General features: G+C 38.7%; 1 protein-coding gene and 1 pseudogene across 2 annotated transcripts in view; one reads left to right on the top strand and one right to left on the bottom strand.

Annotated features, from left to right (window-relative positions):
* Positions 1-20,422, bottom strand: part of PIK3AP1 (phosphoinositide-3-kinase adaptor protein 1) — a 148,225-nt gene extending 127,803 nt beyond the window's left edge. For both annotated transcript variants that reach the window (XM_027859633.1, XM_027859642.1), the window contains exon 1: positions 20,237-20,422. In XM_027859633.1, the coding sequence (XP_027715434.1) occupies positions 20,237-20,249 (13 nt within the window). In that variant the 5' untranslated portion in view covers positions 20,250-20,422. The remainder of the gene's footprint in view (positions 1-20,236) is intronic.
* Positions 7,151-7,249, top strand: LOC114042715 (annotated as a pseudogene).
* Positions 20,423-23,791: the final 3,369 nt, after the last annotated feature.

The raw sequence follows: 23,791 nt of genomic DNA, 5'->3' as shown, positions 1-23,791 counted from the left end.
TTTTTCCAGTCAGTGTTTTTTGAATTACTTATATGTGTCCAGGATTGTGCTAGTTACTTTGAAGGTGGAACAATGCCAGGGAAGATGGCCCTTGCACATGAAGACTTTACAGTCAAGCTGGGGAGACTTGACATACACACACAAAACAATCATAGAGCAAGATAGTATTGGGGTTGGACTATGCGAAAGTCAAGATCCCTTCTGGTTCTAAACCCAGGAACCTGTAAGTACTAAATCCTATCACATCCAAAGATGAAAGAATCCAGTCTGAACCAGAGCAGTCAGGGAGAGGCTTCATGGAAGGGGTGGTACTTTAACTAGACCCCAAAACACGGGCACAATATGGATAAGTAGACAAAAAAGGGAAAGTTTTTTTAAAATTTATTGATACATTTTGTTTTGACACAAAACAATTCCCAAAGACCCTTCCAAAGCAGATGTTTTGTTCACAACTATTAGTTTATCGTTAGTTCATAGAAAGTGCTTGTCTATTGGAGAATGGCAAAAATGGTTAAAAAAAAAAAAAAAAAAAAGATACAAACAACCCATTTTCAAAAGGAAGGAAATAAACTATACCACCTGAAGTGCTCAAAATCACTAATAATCAGACAAATGAAAATTAATACAACTCTGAAGTATCATCCACTGGAACTGTCAGGCTCACGAGGATGCTAAATGATGGCAAAACTCACTGTCATAGGGGCTAGTGGAATTTATGTCTAATGGAAGTGTGAATTGGTTTAACCCTTCTGCAGAGCAATTTCGAATGAAACAATAAAGTTACCTAGACGTCTGATTGCTGGGTTTATGTTCTAAGAAGTCACTGAAAGCAAGAAAAGACTAATATATGCCAAAATGGCATTATTTGTGATGACAAGAAAGATGGAAACAATATACATGCCCAGGAGTTGAGGAATAGGTCGAACAAATTATGGTATGAAAATTTAACGGAACTACTGCTGAACTGTAAGGAGTGAGGAATATGAAGAATTCAGAGAAAAATGGGAAGACGTAGGAAGTGACACAGGATAAGGAAAACAAGTCACGAGAACACGTACAGTGGCAACAACAATGTAAATAAAGTTAATATGGTGAGGCAGCCAAACTCAGGCCACATACAATGTTTATCTCATCTATATTAGTACAGTGCTATGAGAGTTCAAGGACACATACCTTCTTTCTGTTAACAACTGATAAACTGATAGCTGTGAACAAAACTTATGCTTTCTAAGAGTCTTTGGGAATTGTCTTCTGTCAAAACAAAATGTATCAATGAATTTTTTTAAAAAAACCACTTTCCCTTGTCCTGTCTGCTTATCCATGCTGTACCCATGTTTTGGGTCTAAAGCACCCCTCTTCCATAAAGCCTCTGACTGCTCCAGTTCAGACTGGAGTCTTTCATCTTTGGATGTGACAGGATTTAGTACTTGTAGGTGCCTGGGTTTAGAACCAAAAGGGACCTTAGATGTTATGTAGTCCAACCCCAATATTATTGTATTCTATGATTGTTTTGTGTGTGTGTATGCCAAGTCTCTCCAGCTTGACTGTAAGGTCTTCATGGGCAAGGGCCATTTTTCCTGGCATTCCTCCACCCTCAAAGTAACTAGCACAAAGATGTCTCTAAATAATCTCTCTAAATAAAATGTTGATTCAAAGAATTAAATTTTAAATGCCAAAATTTTATCGGTTGTTTAATGCAAAGGTCTCCAGTTAACATATTTTATTTCTTTCATATTTTTCTTCTGATTCTAATGGCATTAATCTTATTTTACAAAAGCTTTAAATTTTATATGAGGCTAATTTTTATGATCTTTTGTATCCCATGTCTGATAAGAAATTTTTCCTCTATCCATAACTGTGAAAACTGCCACTGTCCTTTAACATTTGCATAATGTGATTTTATTTACAAATAATTTATCCATTTGTTACTTATTGTGCTAGGGCAGCTGGGTGGCACAGTGGATAAAGTGATTGCCCTGGAATCTGGAGAACCCAAGTTCAAAATTGATTTCAAACACTTACTAGTTACAGGACCCTGGGCAAGTCACCTAACTTTTTTGCCTCAGTTCCTCATCTGTAAAATGGGCTGGAGAAGGAAATGGCAAACATCTCCAGTATCCTTGCCAAAAAAAACCATCATGAAGAGTTGGGATTGATTGAACAACAGATTCTTTGTTTTACTGCTCCCTGGTTCAAGTATCAGAGCCACATTTGTCTCATAGAAGGCTCATGATGAATTATCTTCCTTCTTTATTTTTGCAGACAATTTATATAGCAAAAGATTTTTTGTTTTTTGAATATCTGATAAAATTCATTTGTGAATGAATCAAGACAAGGTTCATTCTCTCCCTTTACCGCCGCTCCCCCCCCCAACCCCGGCCACCTTTGAGAGTTAATTCATGGCTTGCTAGATTTCTCTTTCTAAGGTTGGTTTCAATTCTCTGTTTCCTGCTTTGTTGATATAGATATTTTATGTTTTTATAATTATTCATCCATTTTATTAGTTTTCCATTTTGTAGTCACATAATTGGGCATAACACATGAAATAATTTTCATTTTCTCCTCATTCTTTGTGAATTCCCCTTTCTCATTTTTATCATGCACATTTAATTTTCTTCTTCTCTTTTTAATCAAGTTAGCAAATGGTTAATCTAGTCTATTGTTTTTTAAACAACTCAGTATTATTAATTTAATACTTTATTTTTAATTTTGTTTATCTCATCTTTGATTTTTAAGTGTATATAGTTGTGCTTGCTTTGGGTTTTTCAATTTGTTGATTTTTTTTAGCTTTAAAAAAAAGTATGTGCTCAATTCATTGATCTTCTCTCTCTTGTTGTTTGTTTTTTGTTTTTTTTTTTTTTTTGGTAAGGCAATTGGGATTAAGTGACTTGCCCAAGGTCACACAGCTAGTACGTGTCAAGTGTTTGGTCTGAGGCCAGATTTGATCTCAGGTCCTCCTGACTTCAGGGCCAGTGCTCTATCCACTGCGCCACCTAGCTGCCCCTCTCTCTTGTTAATATAGATATTCAGAGACATATTTTCCTCTAAGGATTGCTTTGGCTACATTTTATAAGTTTTAGTATATTGTCTCATAGCTTTACCATCTTATTGAACATGATTTATTGTTTCTATGACTTTACTCACCCATTCCTTCTTTTCCCTACCCCCCACTCTGTGCGAATCACCATTTTGTGGCTGTGTTCAATCATTTTCAGTTGTTACTGACACTTTATTACCCCGTTTGGGGTTTTCTTGGCAAGGATACTGGAGTGTTTGCCATTTCCTTCTCCAACTTATTTTACAGATTAGGAAAGAGAGGCAAACAGAGGTAAGTGACTTGCTCAGCGTCACACAGCTAATAAGTGTCTGAGACCAGATTTGAACTCTCAGGAAGATTCATCTTCCTGACTTCAGGTCCAGCGCTCTATCCACTGCACCATCCAGCTGCCCTTCCCAACACTGATTTTCTCCAAAAGAATACCAAGAAGTTGCCCACGGTTAAAAGTATTTATTTCTTCTTAGTAGTATTATGCTTTGCTTTGCAGAATAAGTTGGATGCAATCCATTTTTCTTTGCTTTCTGATGTAAGATTTCGAGCTTTCCTTTCCACTTCTTTCTGACTGCTTGCGAAGGCCTCAAAGTTTAAACAGGTTTTATAGGCAAGTTGGCTTCTCCTGTTCATATTGCTGCTACATATTCCTATAATATAAAATCTCTGCTTTCTGGAAAATCTCCTCTGACAGCAGAGGTTTCTTAACATTTTTGTATATCCGGTGTCCCTTTGGCATTGTCACGAAGCTTATGGAACCCTTCTAACAAGAATCTTTTTTTAAATAATCAAAAGAAATGCAATATTTCACTTGGAGGTTAATTAAAATAAAGATGTAAATGTTTTTTCCACATTCAAGTTCACAGAACCTCTATAATCTATCCATAAGAGTCCATGGTGTCCATGGACCTTTGAGGCCCTGTCATTGAGCTTTTAAAGGTATCACACATTTACGTGTTGTTTATGTAGTACAAACTAATGGATGGATGGATAAAGAATGTTTTTCTTACTATTTCTAGCATCATTTTTGTGCCTTTTCCAGTAAAAGATCATACTGACCTTTTGCCAAACAGCTATGGTAGGCCTGCACAATCTATGACCTGCGGTTGTGCCAAAGCATTTTGGCTGGCCCACGAAAAATGTAGAAGATGTTTCCCTCTACATTTTTCATGATCTGGCCAAAATCCTTCGGTGGGTCGCAGGTTGTGCAGGCCTGAGACATGGAGTCCATCATACGGAAGCAAAATTACTTGCCCAGTAATATTTTTATTTTCCTGCCCCTCAAATGCTATCTGATTAGGTCAACCTACAAATCAGGGTATTATTTCATAGGCAATGTGTTATTAAACAGCTAACTTCATGAGAAAAATTGACTTTTCACTGGGACATTTGTGAGTTATCCCATTTCACAATAACTTGAAATATAAAATGACTAATATTGAATGTGCTGAGAATTTGGGTCAAAGTCAAACTCTAAGAAGAATGCCACCTTAAACCAGTCTCCCTGATAAGGGTCTCATTTCTAAAATTTAGAGAATTAAGTCAAATTTATAAGACTGCAAGTCATTCCCCAATTGATAAATGGTCAAAGGATATGAACAGGTAGTTCTCAGATGAAGAATTAAAGGTATCTATAGTCATATGAAAAAACGCTCTAAATCACTATTGATTAGAGAAATGCAAATCAAAACAACTCTGAGGTACCACATTATATCTATCAGATTGGCTAACATGACAAAACAGGAAAATTATAAATGTTGGAGAAGATGTGGGAGAATTGGGACACTAATGCATTGCTGGTGGAATTGTGAAATGATCCAACCATTCTGAAGAGCGATTTGAAACTATGCCCAAAGGGCTATAAAAATGTGCATAGCCTTTGACCCAGCAATAACACTTCTAAGGCTATATCCCAAAGAGATCATACAAATGGGAAAAGGACCCACATGTACAAAAATATTTATAGCAGCTCTTTTTGTGGTGGCAAAGAATTGGAAATTGAGAGAATACCCATCAATTGGGGAATGGCTGAACAAGTTGTGGTATATGAATGTTATGGCATACTATTGTGCTATAAGAAATGATGAACAGGCTGACTTCAAAAAAATCTGGAAAGACTTGTATGGTCTGATGCCGAGTGAAGTTAGCAGAACCAAGAGAACATTGTACACAATAACAACCACCTTGTGTGATGACTAATATCGATATACTTAACCCTTCCCAGCAATACAAAGACCTATGACATCTCCAGAGGCCTTGTGATGGAAAATGCTATCCACATTCAAAGAAAGAACTATGGAGTTTGAATGCAGATCGAAGCATACTATTTTTATTTTTTTTCTTCTGTTGTGTTTCGTTTCTTCTTTCTGGTGGTTCCTCCTATTGCCTCTAATTCTTATTTACAACATCACTAATGTGAACATATGTTTAATAGGCATGTATATGTATAGCCTATATCAGATTGTGCACCATCTTGGAAAGGGAGGTGGGGAGGGAGGGGGAGAAAAATTTTAAACTCAAAAACTTATTGAAGTGATTGTTGATAATTCCAAATAAATTCATTTAAAAAAATAAACAACAAAAAAAGAATGCCACCTTAAAAAGAATTTGAAATTCTCATATCTTCTGATGAAAATCTTGTAGCCTCTGACATACCATCCTCAAAATACCTTGAATACCAATTTTTGAAACTCTAAGGAATATTGCTCCTTAATTTACCATATATAGACAGAACAAATAAACCCAAAGTATAGGTAAGGAGGGATAGGGAAGCAGTTCTAGTTAATTATATTCCTGAGCCAGAAATCAAAGAGGCAACATGATCCAGTGGTAACAGCAGAAGTCAGAAGACCTGGATTCAAATCTCTCTTCTGCCAGGTACTACCTGGGTAAGCTAAAGCAGAGGAGCCAGACTCAACAGGCTGACTGTAGCAGCAAAACTCCAAGTGCAGTAAGAAATATTTAACAAAATATTTAACAAAATAAATAAAAATACAATACATCATAAATAATGCTAGTTGGTGGTTTTCTAAGACAACTTACTATGGCAAGGATCTGTTTCTATTTGAGTTTGGCACTGCCGAACTAGAAATTCCTTTAAAACTACAACTCTAGAGCAGGTACCAATCTGGGGCAGTTAGGATAGAGCACTGGACTTGGACTCAGGAAGACTCAAATTTCTAAGTTCAAATCCAGCCTCAGAGACTAATGAGCTGGGTGACCCTGGGCAAGTCAATTAACCCCGTGTTTCAATTTCCTCATCTGTAAAATGAGCTGAAGTAGGAAATGGCAAACCATTCCAGCATCTTTGCCAAGAAAATCCCAAAACAGAGTCACAAAGAATTGGACAGAACACAACTAAGACAACCCAACAATAAGCACAGGTACCAATCTACTTTGATAAAAGGAGTTTCCTCACTGAGAGTTTCATGTAATATTTAAATCATAGACCTGGTCCCCCTACCCCTCTCCAAAACAATGAAAAGGCAGGGATAAACACATAGATTCATTTCCATCAAAAACTAATAAAATAAAAAGTTCTTCCACTTCTATACTGAAAAAAATCTTCTGTCCAGAATGGCTTATTCTCAAGGTTCCAAGATAGCTGAGGTTTTACTGTAGGACCACTGGCATTAAATTCAAATGACATGACTATGGTGGGAACATTTAAAAGGAAGTGGTTAATGAATAATAATAGCATCACAACTAACTTTTCCACCAGCCTGTCACATGCTTTGGGGGCAATTTACTCAATCCTACAATTAGATAATTTTGTCACCTGTTTTTGTCTTGCTGCTTTTGTCAGAGGAATTGGAGAAGACTTTAAAAAAAAAAGAGGAATTAAGGTCCTCTCATGATGGGTTAGATGACACCCCAATTTTAGATTTTAAAGAGTCTAGGTCAGCAAGAATCACTAGCAGGGGAATGTCCCATCCTTCTACCATAATTCCTTTCCTTTAACCATAAATCACTTCCTTGAATATACCAAGCCACTTCTTTTTTTTTTTTTCCCATGGGTGGGGACACCATAATGTGGGGAAACTAGTGATAGAAATGGAAGGAAATCTTATCCAAAAACCAGTCATTCCCTAGTTGATGCTCATGTCAGCCACATGTATACTAAAATTAAAATAATAGAGATAAGATTAGAATGGCCCCTATGCAAGGATGGCACACAAATCCATGGTGTCCTATGTTTTTTACTACATAAAACTGAAAAGTTTTTCACCAAAACAAAATCAATTCATATATAATTAGAAGAAAAGCAATTTCTCTGATAAAGTTCATATTTTAAAGATTTATTGGGAGCTTATTCAAATTTTAAGAATAAGAGTCATTCTCCAGTTGATAAATGGTCAAAAGATATGAAAAGGCAGTTTTAGGAGAAAGAAATCCAAGCTATCCATAGTTATATGAAAAAAAAAGTCTAAATCACTAATAATTAGAGGAATGCAAATTAAAACAACGATGACATTCTCATACCCATCAGATTAGTAAAGTTAACAAAAATTAGGAAAATGATAAGTGTTGGAGTGTCTTTGAGAAAACAGGTTTATCAGTGCACTTTTGGTGGTACTATGAGTTGGTTCACACATTCTGGAAAGCAGTTTGAAACTATGTTCTAGGACTTCCAGCGCCAAGATGGCAGAGTGAGGAAGGAACCCTCCCAAATTTCCCATCAAACAACTAGAAAACCGCCTCAGAATTGGTCTAGGAGCAGGGAGGCAGCTTACCAGTCTGGCAGGAAAGGTCTGTCTCACTGGGATGGAAGGGGAGCCATGTCCAGAAGCAGCAGCAGCAGCCAGACTCACAGCAAGGCTCTGAGCCTGGGACAATCCACAACAAGGCCCCACCCTCCTGCAGACCAGCAGCCCTCTAGGCAAGTGAGCAGTCTGTGCAGTGCATCAAGGTCCCACCTCAGTGATCCCACCCCCAGCACAAGTCACCAGCCAATCCTTGACCCAAATGCTGACCAGTAGGGAAGCCTCTGCCCAAGGCTGGCCAACAGCAAGATCTCGCCCCCGGAGCCTACCAACAGAGAACCTGTTTCCATAGCAACCCAGCAGCAAGGCCCCACCCCTGGAGAGGCCAACAGCTAAACCTCACACCCTGGGGAAGGCCAACAGGGAGGTTCCCTCCTACCATACAAGCCAGAAGGGAAGTCTACCCTCCAGAGAAAACAAGCAGCTAAGACCTGAAGCTCAGTAAAAGTCAGCAATAAGACCCAAAGCCCCAGCACAAAAAGTCTGGGACAGTGAAGGAGCAGAGCCCAAGTCTCACATAAAAACACCAAGTCATCAAAAAAAGGCAGAAAAAAATGAACAACAAAAAAGAAAAAAACAGCTTGATTATAGAAAGTTATTATGGTGATAGGGAGGATCAAGGCATAAATTTTAAGAGGACAATAGTGTCAAAATGGCTACATGTAAAGCCTCAAAGAAAAATGTAATTTAGTCTTGGGCCTAAAAAGAATTCCTGGAAGAACTTCAAAAGGATTTTAAAAAGCAAATTAGAGAAGAAAAAGAAAAATTGGAAAAAGAAATGAGTGCAGTGCAAGATAATCATGAAAAAAAGTCAATAGCATAGGAAAAGATATACAAAAATTCACCAAAGAAAACTCTCTAGAAAATAGAATTGACCAAATGGAAAAGGAAGTACAAAAGCTCATTGAAGAAAATAATTTCTTGTTTTGTTTTGTTTTGGTTTTTTGCTTTATGGTGAGGCAATCGGGGTTAAGTGACTTGCCCAGGGACACACAGCTAGTAAGTGTTAAGTGTCTGAGGCTGGATTTGAACTCAGGTCCTCCTGACTCCAATGCCAGAGCTCTATTCACTGCACCACCTAGCTGCCCCTAAGAAAATAATTTCTTAAAAATTAGATATGAACAAGTGGAAACTAATGACTTTATGAGACATCACGATACAATAAAACAAAATTTAAAAGTAAAAAAAAAAAACAGAAGAAAATGTGAGATTTCTCATTGGAAAAACAATTAACCTAGAAAATAGATCCAAGAGAGATAATATAAGAATTATTGGACTACCTGAAAGTCATGATTAAAAAAAAAAAGCCTAGGCAACATCTTTCAAGAAATTATCAAAGAAAATTGCCCTGATATAATAGAACCAGAGATCAGAATAGAAATTGAAAGAGTCCACCAATCACCGCCTGAAAGAGATTCCAAAATGAAAACTCCCAGGAACAACATAGCCAAATTCCAGAGCTCACAAATCAAGGAGAAAGTATTGCAAGCAGCCAAAAAGAAACAATTCAAGTATTGTGGAGCTACAGTCAAGATTATACAGGATTTGGCAGCTTCCAAATTAAAGAACCGGAGGGTTTAGGGCATGATATACAAAAGGGCAAAGGTGTTAGGATTGCAACCAAGAATCACTTACCCAGCAAAACTGAATATGATCTTTCAGGGGGAAAAATGGATTTTCAATGAAATATGTTCAAGCATTTCTAATTAAAAGACCACAACTGAATAAAAAATTTGACCTCCAAATACAAGACTCAAGAGAAACATAAAAAGGTTAAAAAAAAAACAAGAAAGAGAAAAAATAAGAAATTCATTAAGTTAAACTGTTTATATTTCTATATGGCAAGATAATATTTGTAACTCTTAATTTTATTACTCTAAGAGTAATTAGAAGGAGAATATGTAGATAGAGGGTGTGGATATAAGGTGACTTTGATGGGATGATACCCCAACAAACAAAATAAAGGGGTAAAAAAGATAATTGTATCCAAAGAAGAAGGAAGGAGGAGATTGAATGGGGTAAATTATCCCACATAAAAGAGGTATGAACTATTATAATAATGGGAAAGATGGTGGGTGGCAGGCAAAGCTTAAACCATACGCTCATCAAAATTGGCAGAACATACACATTCAGTTGGATATATAACTCTATCTTACCTTATAAGGAGGTAAAAAGAGATGGGGATAATGGAAAGAGAAGGGGGGACTGATAAAAGGGAAGGTATATTGGGGAAGGCTGTGATCAGAAGCAAAACACTTGTGAGGAGAGAAAGGGTAGAGGGTCAAGGGGGGCAGCAAATAACCAAAAAATACCATGGAGGGAAATAGTTAATTATCATAACCATAAATGTGAATGGGATGAACTCACCGATAAAATCAAAGTGGATAGTAGAATGAATTAAAAACTAGACTCCTACAAAATGTTGTTTACAAGAAACACATTTGAAGCAGAGGGATACACACAGGGTAAACATAAGGGACTGGAACAGAATCTATCATGCTTCAGCTGAAGCAAAGAAAGCAGGGGTAGCAATCATGATCTCAGACAAAGCAAAAGCAAAAATAGATCTAATTAAAAGAGATAAAGAAGGAAACTATATCTTGCTGAAAGGTACTATAGACAATGAAGTCATAACAATACTAAACATATATGCACCAAATGGTATAGCATCTAAATTTTTGAAGGAGCAGTTGAATAAGTTATAGGAGGAAATAGATAATAAAACTATACGTGTGGGAGACCTCAACTTTTCCCTCTCAGAACTAGATAAATCTAGCCAAAAAATAAATAAGAAGTTAAGGAAGTGAATAAAATTCTGGAAAAGCTAGATATGATAGATCACTGGGGAAAATTGAATGGGAATAGAAAGGAATATACCATTTTCTCAGCAGTACATGGCACCTACCCAAAAACTGACGATGTATGAGGACATAAAAACCTCACAACCAAGTGCAGAAAAGCAGAAATAGTATATGTATTCTTTTCAGATCATAACTCAATAAAAAATTACATTCAAAAATAGACAACAGAGGGGCCGCTAGGTGGCGCAGTGGATAGAGCACTGGCCTGGAAGTCAGGAGGACCTGAGTTCAAATCTGGCCTCAGATCAAACACTTGACACTTACTAGCTGTGTGACCCTGGGCAAGTCACTTAACCCCAATTGCCTAAAAAAAATAGACAACAGAAAGAGGGATTAAAAATTAATTAAGAATTAAATAATCTAATCATAAAAAGTGAGTCAAAGAACAAATTATAGAAACAATTGATAATTTCATTAAAGAAAATGACAACAATGGTATAACATACCAAAATTTATGGGATTCAGCCAAAGTCACACTTAGGGAAAATTTATATCTCTAATTGCTTATATCAATAAAGTAGAGAAAAAGAAAAAAAATGAATTGGGCATGCAACTAAAAAAGCTAGAAAAAGAACAAATTTAAAATCTCCAATTAAACACCAAATTGGAAATATTGAAAATCAAAGCAGATTAATAAAATTGAAAGCAAGAAAACCATTGAACTAATAAATAAAACTAGAAGCTGGTTTTACAAGAAAAAAACCCAATAAAATAGATAAACCATTGGTTAATTTGATTTTTAAAAAAAAGAAGAAAACTAATTACTAGTATGAAAAATGAAAGGGGTGAATTCACCACCAAGAAATTAAGACAATTGTTAGGAGCTATTTTGCCCAATTATATGCCAATAAATTTAACAACCTAAATGATATGAATGAATATCTATAAAATACAAATTACCCAGATTAACAGAAGAAATAAAATAAATAAATAAAATAAATCAATCTTAGAAAAAGAAATTGAACAAGCCGTCAATGAACCTCCTAAGAAAAAAATCCCCAGGACCAGATGGATTCACAAATAAATTCAAGCATTTAAAGAACAATTAATCCCAGTACTACATAAACTATTTGGAAAAATCAGCAAAGAAGGAGTCCTACCAAATTCTTTTTATGGTGCTGATGCCCAAAATGGCAAGAGCCAAAACAGAGAAAGAAAATTGTGGATTGATTTCCTTAATGAAAATTGATGCAAAAATTTTAAATAAAATACGCAAAAAGATTACAGCAATATATCACAAGAATCATACACTATGACCAGGAGGGATTTATATGAGGAATGCAGGGCTGATTCAATAGTAGGGAAACTATCAGCATAATTGACCATTTCAATAACAAAACCAACAGAAATCATATGGTTATCTCAATAGATGCAGAAGAAGTTTTTGAGAAAATATAGCACCCATTTCTATTAAAAACATTACAGAGTATAGGAATAAATGGAGCTCACCTTAAAATGGTAAGCAGGATTTATCTAAAACCACTAGTAAGCATTATCTGTAATGAGAGTAAGCTAAAAGCCTTCCCAATAGAATCAAGGGTGAAGCAAGGATGTCCATTATCACCTCTATTATTTAATATTGTACTAGAAATATTAGCTATAGCAATAAGAGAAGAAAAAGAAATGAAAGGAATTAGAATAGGCAACGAGGAAACAAAAATACCACTCTTTGTGGATGATATGATGTTACACTTAGAAAATTCCAGAGAATCAACTAAACAGCTACTCGAAATTATTAACAACTTTAGCAGAGTTGCAGGATACAAAATAAACCCATGTAAATCATCAGTATTTCTATATATTACCAAGAAAGTCCAGCAGCAAGTAATAAAAAGAAAAATTCCATTTAAAATAATTGTAGACAATATAAAACACTTGAGAACCTACCTGCCAAGACAAAGCTAGTTGCTTTATGAACACAACTATAAAACATTTTTCACACAAATAAAGCCAGATCCAAACAACTGGAGAAATATTAATCGCTCAGGGGGAGGCTGAGCCAATATAATAAAAATGACAATTCTACCTAAATTAATCTATTTATTCAGTGCAGTACCGATCAAACTATCAAAAAATTATTTTTTGGAGTTAGAAAAAATTATGACACAATTCATCTGGAAGGACAAAAGCTCAAGGATATCAAGGTAATCAATGAAAAGAAAAAGTGAAAGAAGGTGGTCTAGCTACACCAGATCTCAAACTGTATTATAATGCAGTAATTACCAAAACAATGTGGTATTGGCTAAGACATGGAGTGATGGGATCAGTGGAATCAATTAGGTACAAATTACATTAAAATAAATGGCCATAGTAATCTAGTATATGATAAACCCAAAGATCCAAGCTTTTGGAACAAAAACTCATTATTTGACAAAAATTCCTGGGAAAACTGGAAAACAACGTGGTAGAAACTAGATATAGACCAACATCTCACACCATATATCAAGATAAGATCAAAATGGGTACATGATTTACACATAAAGTATGATACGATAAGCAAATTAAGAGAGTATAGAATAATTTATCTGTCAGATTTATGGATAAGGGTAGAATTTAGAACCAAAGAAGATATAGAGAGCATTACAAAATGTATAGTAGATAATTTTGATTATATAAAATTAAAAAGTTTTTGCACAAACAAAAACCAATGCAACCAAAATTATAAGGAAAGCAGAAAACTGGGAAAATATTTTTACAACAAGTATCTCTGATAAAGGCCTCATTTCTCAAATATATAGAAAATGGAGTAAAATTTATAAAAAATACAAGTTATTTTTCAATTGATAAATAGTCAAAGGATATGAACAGGCAGCTTTCAGACAAAGAAATCAAAGCTATAGTCATGTGAAAAAATGCTCTAAATCACTATTGACCGGAGAAATGCAAATTGAAACAGTTCTGAGGTACCACATTACACTGATCAGATTGGCTAACGTGACAAAAAAGGAAAATGTTGGATGTTGGAGAGGATGTGGGAAAACTGGTACTTGCTGTTGGTGGAGTTGTGAACTGATACACCTATTCTGGAAAACAATTTGGAATTATGCCCAAAGGGCTTTAAACTGTGCATACCCTTTGATCTATCAATATCACTACTAAGTCTATACCTGAAGAGATGAAAGAGGAAAAGAATGAATACGTACAAAATATTTATAGTAGCTCTGTTTGCAGTAGCAAAAAATTGGAAATTGAGGGGATACCTATCAGTTGGGGAATGGCTGAACAAGTCATGGTATATGAATGTAATGAAATACTTTCAAGCTACAATGTGTATGATTAGATGGTTTCAGAGGAACCTGGGAAGACTTGTACGAGCTAATGCAGAATAAAATGAGCAGAACCAAGAGAGCAATTTATAACAAGAGAGCGATACAATAATAACAATATTGTAAAGACAATGCATTTTGAAAATCCTAGGAACTCTAATCAACACTGTGACCAACTGCAATTCCTAAAGACTCCTGATAGAGGTGATAGACTGAAAACGCAAATTGAGACATAATTTTCTGGGACATGGCCAACACAAGAACTTGTTTTGATTGGTTATACTTGTCATGGGGGATTTTGTTTTTCTTGCTTTTTCAATGAGGGGAAGGGAGAGGAGGAAGGGAAAGAAGGAAGATCTTCACTTGAAAAAAAAATTCATTTAAAAACAAAAACTAAGACTGTTGGTTTTTCTCTTTAGGGATCTAAATGGGTCTGACTGTAGGGGGAAAGATGGGTAGCTATACAGTGGAAGGAGGCAGAGAAAAGTGAAGAGATTTTCCCAGATAACACAGAATCCAGGAAGGGAAGGGGAAACCACTGAAATCATGGCCTCTGGCATTTAAAGCCCTTTACAACCAGCCCCAATTTACAATTCCAGACTTACTACATGTTTTTCCCTTTATTGAAGCTACATTGGTCTTCTTGCTGTTCTTCACACGCAACAGTCCAACTCTCTCCTTTATGTTTTTTCACAGGATATCCCCCATCAACCAATAAGTATTTAATAAGCTTCTTCCATGTGCCAGGGATTGTGCCAGGCACTGGATATTTGGTGATGCTGTTCAGTCATGCAGTCATGTCTGATTCTTCGTGACCCTGTGGGCCATCCTGTCCATGGCATTTTCTTGGCAAAGATATTGGAGTGGTTTACCATTTTCTTCTCCAGTGGAATAAGACAAACAGAGGTTACGTGACTTGTCCAGGGTCACACAGCCACTAAGTGTCTGAGGCCAGATTTGAAATCAGGTCTTGAATCCAAACAAAGTACGCTATCCACTGAGACATCTAGCTAGGCAAAAATAAAAAAGTCTCTGTCTTCAGAGAGCTTACAATCTAATGTGGGACATAAGAGTATGCTGTTTTCAGGAAAAGACTGCTTTCACAGTAACAAAAAAGTAAACAATTCTAAAAGATATCAGATCAATGAAATGATCCATTTTGATGCCAACATAACTTTCCCTTCCTCTCATTAAAGAGGTGGTAGGCTATAGATGCAGACTGAGGCATGTGATGTCAGATATGGTCTGTTTCAGGTAGCTTTGTTTAACTACTTATTTGTTTTACACACACACACATACACACACAGGTTATATTGGGGAAATGGTACTGGGAAACAACATTGATATTTTTTAAAAACATCAATAAAATCTTAAAAGAGTCTGGTTTCCCTTATCAAAAGTGAATTTTAAGACTACCCGTGGGAAGAGATAACAAACAACCAGGAAGGGATCAGGCAATGACTACAGTAGTCAAAGAACTTTCAAAAGCATCATTTCCTGAAATAATCTTTTTCTCTTCAACGGTCCCTATCCCTCCAGACTTCAAAGCATATTTGGAGCCCGAGGGGTCTAACTACACAAGAGCCATCACTAGCCACGGACAGACAATGGCAGACGACACGATAGACAATCCCAGAACTCACTTTTAGGTTCCAGATCAGTCAAACAGGGATCCATCTCAGCTCCCAGAGTGTGGTGGCTCCTGTTGCAACTCTAACTGGTTTCCTATGCTTCACTTCCAAAATGCACCTCTCTCCGTTTCAGATATACCCTTGAAGGCAGAGTGGGGACTAAGGGTAGGAGAGCGAGGGAACCACAGATTGTACCTTCCTGCAAGTGGTACTGATTTTTATAAATGCGCATATTTTCAGTGTCAGAGAACTCTCCTCTTCATGGAACAGAGATATTTATTTTGTACTATCAGTTCCTGTAGCTTACAGTGAAAGCTAAAGGCCTCTGATGGGCAGTGATGATGGGCAGCACAATTTTCAAACCTTGACTTGAGTATTAACAATGCATTTTCTAGGGTCTTCTTTGTTTTCTCATTCAGTGGATGACTCCCAATTTTTTATTAGGTGACCATCTCACAAAAACTGTTCCCTCCTTAATTCAATTATCAGAGTTCCCTCCAGCAAGGACAGCAGTGCAAAGGAGTAGTACATGAGAAGCAGAGAAGAAAGAATCTCTGGGCTTAAAGTCAGAAAACCTCAGTTCAAGACCTAGCTCTGACACTTGCCGGATGTGTGACTCTGGTCAAGTCATTTCACTCACTGCTCTGAGCCTCTGTTTCCTCATTTGTAAAATGGGGACAGTATAAGTATGCTTTTCTATTTCACAGCATTATTGGGGGGAAGGGCTTTGTAATAACATGTAATATTGTTATAATGTAATAATATGTAGTATATATAATCTATGTACTAATAGCAAACATGCACACAGTATAACACCTTAAGATTTGCAAAGTTCCAATATATTATATATTTAATATATGTTTATATTATGTTATATATATTATATAAATACTAAATATAAAATTAATATTAAATATATTATTTTGATTGAGCCTCACAGCAACTCTGAGAGGCATGTGCTATTATCATCCTCATTTTAGAAAGGAAAAGCCTGAGCTTGGGGGATCCAACCTTCTTTTAATCACACAGAATTTCCTCTAAGATCGTGGGAGGGTTCTTGTCAAATAACACGGAGCCGTTCTGACTTGCTCAGAATCACACAACTAGGAAGTATCTACTCCAGGATTCAAACTCCAGTCTTCTCGGTTCAATGTCCAACACTCTATCCACCACACCAACTAGCTGCCTCCAAATGCAAGCTAGTACCATTGTTATGTACTGACATAAGTACACAATTGAGCAAAGCAGATCCCAAGCCCTCCACATCACCTTCTCCTTTAATAGGTCACGAACGCTGCTGATTTATAAACTGAATCAGTTTATTATTATTTATCAGTTTGTCATTAAAGTTTTTAAATAATTCTACTCATTTTTTTCAAAAGGAGCAGTTAGACACACATGTTGCATTCTAAGTTCAGAGGTCTGCCCTAAGGTAACAGCTTTTGTGACCAAACTGCTTCTTCTTGTTGTTCGGTCATGTCTGACTCTTCATGATCCCATTTGGGGTTTTCTTGGCAGAGATACTGCAGTGGTTTGCCATTTCCTTCTCCAGTTCATTTTACAGATGAGGAAATTGAGGCAAACAAGGTTAAGTGACTTGCCCAAAGTCACACAGCTAGTGGTCAGGGGCTGGATTTGAACTCAGACTCCAGACCTGGCATTCTTCCAGCTGCCCTCCAAACTGCTCCAGCTACTTCCAAAGTCCAGATCCCAGTTCAGGAATGGTTCTCAATATGTGATTAGTTTCCTGTTTCATGCAAAGGACCACAAATATACACAGAACCAAGGATATCAGCAATCTATCAAATCCTAGGGTGAAGTAGATAGAGTACCAGGTCTGGAGTCAAGAGAAACTGAGATCAAATCCAGCCTCTGACCACCAGCTCTGTGACTTCGGGCAAGTCACTTAACCCTGTTTGCCTCAGTTTCCTCATCTGTAAAATGAGCTGGAGAAGGAAATGGCAAACTCCTCCAGGATCTCTGCCAAGAAAACCCCAAATGGGGTCAAGAAGAGTCAGACATGACTGAACAGCAACAACAAATCAAATCTGAAAGCCATCTGCTATCAGAAGGTGGGAGAAGCGGCCCCTCTTCATCGGATGGTGGCATTCACCCAGATCCTTTAGTAATACCACCTGACACATGAAAATTTAAAACATTCTACAAAACACCTTCACCTTCACTTTCTCTCCTTATTCTTACATATCCCAATTCCATTTTAATCTGGTTAGGACTTGCAGTTTGACAGCTCTGGGTTAGTGAATAGAGAGCTAGCCTAGAAGTCTTGAAGACCTGGCTTCTTGACATAATGTGGCTGTGAAACCCTACGCAACTCATTTAATTTCTCAGTGAAAATTTGCAGAAAAGTTGCCTAAGTGATCTGCATTGGTAAATAGTTTCCTCACCAGCAGGTCTCTATACCAAATATAGGTCTGGACAAAAGAAAAAACGATGACCACTACTATGTCTACTGACTTACCTACATTTATAAAGCTTATCCAGTGGCAAGGCTAAGAAAAGATCCCAAGAACAGCACTGCCAAAACAGAAAAGAATCATAGGACATTCTGATTGATCTCTCTCTCTCCCAACATTGCCTCTAATCCTTTCTATTTCTAAAAGAATTTTGCAAAGACCACATGAAAATAAAGGACAGGAGTGGAAATAGAATGGTTATGGAGGAATATAGCAAGATACTTGTCAGTGAGAGAGACACTGATGGGTACAAATGACTCCTCCTGCGCAGACGTGGGATTGACTGACCATGTTCCTTGAAAAATTCTAATAATAATTGCAATAACAGTAATCATTGATTTGTTAAAAATGTAAGTTCCTTCATAGTAAAGAATGCTTCATTCACTGAATTTGTATCCCCAGTGCCTAACACTGTGTTTAGCACATTTGTTGTTGTTCAGTCATTCTGTTGTATCCAACTCTTCATGACCCCATGGACCATAGCATGCCAACACTGTCCTTGGACTTTTCTTGGCAAAGATACCAAAGTGGTTTGTCTTTTCCTTCTCCAGTAAATTAAGGCAAACAGAGGTTAAGTGACTTCCCCAGGGTCACCCAGCTCGTAAGTATCTGAGGTTGGATTTGAAATTCAGATCTTCCTGACTCCAGGCAGGGTGCTCTATCCACTGAGCCACCTAGTTGCCTAGTTTAGCACATAGTAGGTGCCTAATAAATGTTTTGTTGATTGATTGATCTATTGCAAATTAAAATTTACACAACTCTTTCTTCACAACAGCCTCTGAGGAGAATAATGAAAATATTTTTATATCCATTTTACAGATTAGGAAACTCAGTCTCAAAAAGGTTTAAAACCTTGTCCCAAGATATATATAGACTAGCAAATAGTCAGACATGTGATGATGGGATCATTGAATTAGAGCTGGAAGGTAACCTGGAGATCTTCTAATACTATTTTCCCATTTTATAGATGAGGAAACTGATGCCCAAAGTGTCCAAGGTCACAAAGGATTCTAACCCAGATCCTACAGCTGGAATTCTTCAGCAAACATTTACTAAGCACATATTATGTGTCAGGCACTGAGCTAAGTGCTGGGAGTACAAAGAAGGGCAAAAAATTGTCCCTGCTCTTAAGGAGTTCACAATCTAATGGGGACACAATATTACAACAACTATCTACAAACAAGATATAGACAGGATATAATGGAGGTAGTCTTCAGAAGCAGGGAGCTAGAATTAAGAGGGATCTGGAAAGCCTTCTTGTGGAAGGTAGAACTTTAGCTGGGATTTAGGGAAGCCATGAAAGCAAAAAGGCAGAGATGAAGAGAGAGAGGATTCCAGGCATAAAGGACAGCCAGTGAGAATTCCTGGAGTAGGGAAATAGAGTATCTCGTTCCAGGAAGAGCATGGATGCCAGAATGGGAGGTGAGGGGAGGAGAGGGGAAGGTTGGGTATGTAAGGTGTTAAAAAAAAAAAAAAGGTAGAGAGGACCTTAGAAGCCATCATGTCCAATAGCCCACCCCTCCTCATTTTTCAGATAAGGAAATTGAGACACTGAGAGGTTAGGTGACTTCCCTGGGGGTCACATAACTACTACGTGTCTGAGGCGAAATTTGAAACTGCTGCTCAGTCGATACCATACTGACTCTCAGATCCAACCTTCTTCACACTACATGAAACTTCCTCTAAGACCAAGAGAGAATTCTTGCCAAATAACACAGAGCTGTTCTGACTTCTCTTTCCTTCCGCTCACCGTAGCATCAGTTAACACAAGTTTCCAGGGCTCGGAGAACTAATAAAAACTTGGGGAGTGTGGGGAAGGGATGCATAAGAAAAGGCAAAACCAATAAACCTCCGACAAACAAATGGGGGCATGGGGTCAAGGTATCTGACAAGTCCGGGAAGCGCTCGCTAAATAAACAGTTCTTGGCCCAGCGTGGGACAGTGCAGGTGCCAGGTCAGGGGCGGAATGCAGAAAGAAGCAGGGTTAGCAGGGCACCCAAGCTGCCCTAGACAGCGCATGCCAGTTCTGGGGAAGTGTAGGCGACCCCGTGGATCGTCGAGGGTGCTGTCTGGGGCTCGGGTCTCAGAGTCCCACGGAGCTCATCAAAGCCAGGCAGAGGAGAGCGGTTTGGGTCTGGAGAGGGGAGGACAGCTGTAGTGGGGCTCAGAGGAGATGGGAGCAAGGGACTGACCTGAGGCTGCCATGGCAGAGGATGGAGGGGAGCCCAGCTCACATCCCGGGCCGTAGGACCTCCTGTAATCCTGCCGAGGGCGGGAAAGAGGCAGGGGAGAGGCAAAGAGGCTCCAGCTTCTGTTCCGGGGACTCCAGCTTAGGAATCGAACTGGGCTGGGCAGAAGCTGCGCTTCCTCGGGGCGGTCGGGGGAGGGGGGGGGCGGAGGGACTGACCCGCTCCGCCCCCGGGGTTGGCCGCAGCGGTGCTGACGGTGACGGCCACCGGGGCAGCGGGGCGGGGGAGAAGCCCAGAAGGGACAGCCCAGCTGCCTCCCCGCAGGCTGGCAGCACCACCTGGAGTTGGACGCCGTTGAGTAGGGGAAGTGAGAGTTGGGGGTCGAACCAGGAGCCCCCTTCCTCCTCTCAGACAGTCCCCCCACGGCCTTCCCCGCCCCCGCCCCCGCCCCCCCATGACATCCTCCAGCAGGCTATAATTAGGGCAGAACTGGGTGCCCTCCAAAATCTCCCCATCCACAGACTTAAAGACAGACTGAGAGTATACGGTGGGAAAGGGAAAAGCCCTAAGGCCCCCAGTTCCGTCTTGGGAATTGGGGGTAAGGCGTTCAGAGGTAGGCGTGTACATGATGAGCACCAGCTGGCAGATACTCCTTCCCCCCCTGAGTCAGTGCCCTAGGCAGGAAATAGATGGGGTGGGGGGAGAAGAGGAGAAAGAGTAGGGGTGACTCTTGGGAATTGGTCCCCCAAGGGACATCTTCGCTTTTGAGTTCCCTTCAGTTACCTTTCTGCAGACTCCTCAGGGATTTGGCCCCTCACTACATTTCTCCTTTTCTCCCCCTCCTCCTAAGTCTCTTTTCCTCCTGCCCCATCACCCTTGGACCGCAGGCGGAACGAACTGGACATTAGCACCAAGTCCTAATCAGAAGAAATGTTGGATCGTGGAAGGCAGTGGCACCATTAAATGCCATATAAAATTCAAGTTAACATATAGTTATAAAATGCCTGTGAGTGGCAACCTTGGAACCAGAAAGACTTGGGTTCAAGTTTCTCTTGTCACCCACTAGCTGTGTGACCCTGGGCAAATCACAAGCTTTCAGTGCCTCCCAGGTAACTATAAACTGCAGGAAAAGTGCCATTTTACATTGGTAGAGAGGTTTCCCTCACTGGGAGTTTCCGGGACCAATGAAATCACTGGTGCAGTTCCATCCTAGGTACTGGGGATCCAAACATGGAAAGTGACAAAGTCTCTGACCCCATAGAGCTTACCACCTGATAGAAGGGGAGCACAAGTATGACTGATGCAAGGAAGGTGGAAACAGAGTGTTCTCCAAACATATAAGGAAGAACAGCTCACCTTCAACAGGAAAGACTTCTTGGAGAGGGTGGGCAGCTGAGCTGGGCCTTGAAGGAAGAGGATTTCAACAGTGGAAATGAGAGGCATTGCACTTCAGGAATGTGGGTCGGCCTGCAAGAATACAGGGACTAGGGAGGACAGGGTGACAGGCAATCATGGAACAGCTTGCCTGGTTTGGCTGAAAAAGAGATTTTATGAAGGAGAATAATGTGAAATAAGGCTGAGAAGATAGGTTAGAGACAGATAGTGGTGAGCTTGAAATGGCTACAGGAGATTGTTGAAAGCTCTTAAGCAAGGGAGTGCTGAATGAATGAATGAAAAAACAATAAATTAAGAGATCTTAGCTACAAGTTAGATGGAAAAGCCCCATAAACCTTAGAATACGACAGCAAAGTAGATGTTAATGTAATTTCCTTTGATGAAACCATATTAATTTTTTTATTTTTAACATTTGTTTTTCAAATTTGGAGTTGCAAATTCTCTCCCTCCCTCCAGCCCTTCCTCCATCCACTGAAAAGGCAAACAATATGATATCAATTATAAATGTGAAGTCATGCAAAACACATTTCTCTATTAGCCATGAAAGAAAGGAAGGAAGGAAGAGAGAGAGAGAGAAAGAAAAAGAAAGAAAGAAAGTATGCACTCAGAATTCATCAATTCTGTTTCTGGAGGTGGATAGTATTTTTCATCAGGGTCCTTTGGAATCATTTTGGATTATTGTATTGAGCAAAGTCGTAGCCTTTCACAGTTGATCATCTTTACAATATTGCTGTTACTGAATACAACGTTCTCCTAGTTCTGCTTGCTTCACTTTACAACAGTTCATATAAGTCTTCCCAGGCTTTTTTTGAAACCATACTGCTCATTATTTACAGCACAATAGTACTCCATCACAATTATATACTACAACTTGTTTAGCCACTCTCCAATTGATGGGTATCCCCTCAATTTCCAATTTGTTTTTGCCACCACAAAAAGAGCACTGCTGCAAATATTTGTGTAGATATATGTCCTTTTCCTTTGGTGAGGCAATTGACTTGCCTAGAGTCACACAGCTAGTGAGTGTTATGTGTCTGAGGTCGGACTTGAACTCAGGTCTTCCTGATTCCAGGACTGGTGCTCTATCCACTGCACCACCTAGCTGCCCCCCTTTTCCTTTTTCTTTGATCTTTGGATACAGACCTAGTAGTGGTATTGTTGGGTCAAAGGGTATGCACAGTTTTATAGACCTTTGGGTATAGTTCCAAATTGTTCTCCAGAATAGTTGGACCAGTTCACAACTCTAGCAACAGTACATACATTAGCATCTCAATTCTTCTACATCCCCTCATTTTTGAATTGTTATCTTCCTTTTCTTTCATGTTAGCCAATCTGAACCATATCCATTTCTGAGGTTGAACCATTTGAAAGTTCCAAGGACTTTGGTGGTGAGCATTTTCTTCTCCCCATCGTCAAAGCTGTGGCTACTAAGGAGGTGGGAACTGCACAAAATCAACAAGTCAAGTCAATAAGCGTTTATTAAACACCATGTAAGTACCAGAGGCTGTGCCAAACTCTGTAGATACAAAGAAAGGCAAAAGACAGTTCATGCCCTCAAGGAGCCTACAATCTAATCAAAGATGACATGCAAGCATCTATGCAGGAACATGATATAGATAGACAGATACATCATACATACATACATACATGCAATTAGGGGTAGTATCTGAGGCATTAAGGGGGTCCGTGAAAGGTTTTTTGCAGAAAGAGGGATTTTATCTGAAAATTGAAGGAAGCCAGGAGGTGGAGATGAGCAGAGAGAATTCTTGGCATGGAGGAGAGTCAATGAAAATGTATAGAAATACATAAATAAATATATAAAATGTGTATCAGGAAATGTAGGATCGTGTGCAAGGAGTAAGGAGGTCAAAATTAGTCAGTTAACAAGCCTTTATTAATGCTTTCTATATGCCAGGCACTTTGCTAAATCCTGAGAAGACAAATATAAGCAGAAAGAAAGATAGTCTCTGCCGTCAAGCAACTTACTTTCTAATTGGAGAATGACAGCACATAAAAGGGAACTAAAAAAAAAGATGAAGGCGGGGCAGGACTAAGGTAGATAAAGTCCTGTGCAGAGAAGTCTGGAGTTCACCCAGGAAAGGAATGAAGGTGTGGCTGGCCTGGACAGCCTCTTTAAAATGGAGGTTCTTGAAGGAATCAGAC

The sequence above is a fragment of the Vombatus ursinus genome, unplaced genomic scaffold (assembly GCF_900497805.2).
Source record: "Vombatus ursinus unplaced genomic scaffold, bare-nosed wombat genome assembly UNPS02000749.1, whole genome shotgun sequence".
Lineage (NCBI taxonomy): Eukaryota > Metazoa > Chordata > Mammalia > Diprotodontia > Vombatidae > Vombatus > Vombatus ursinus.
Note: the sequence above shows the minus strand (reverse complement) of the source record. Positions and strands in the feature narration are given on the sequence as shown.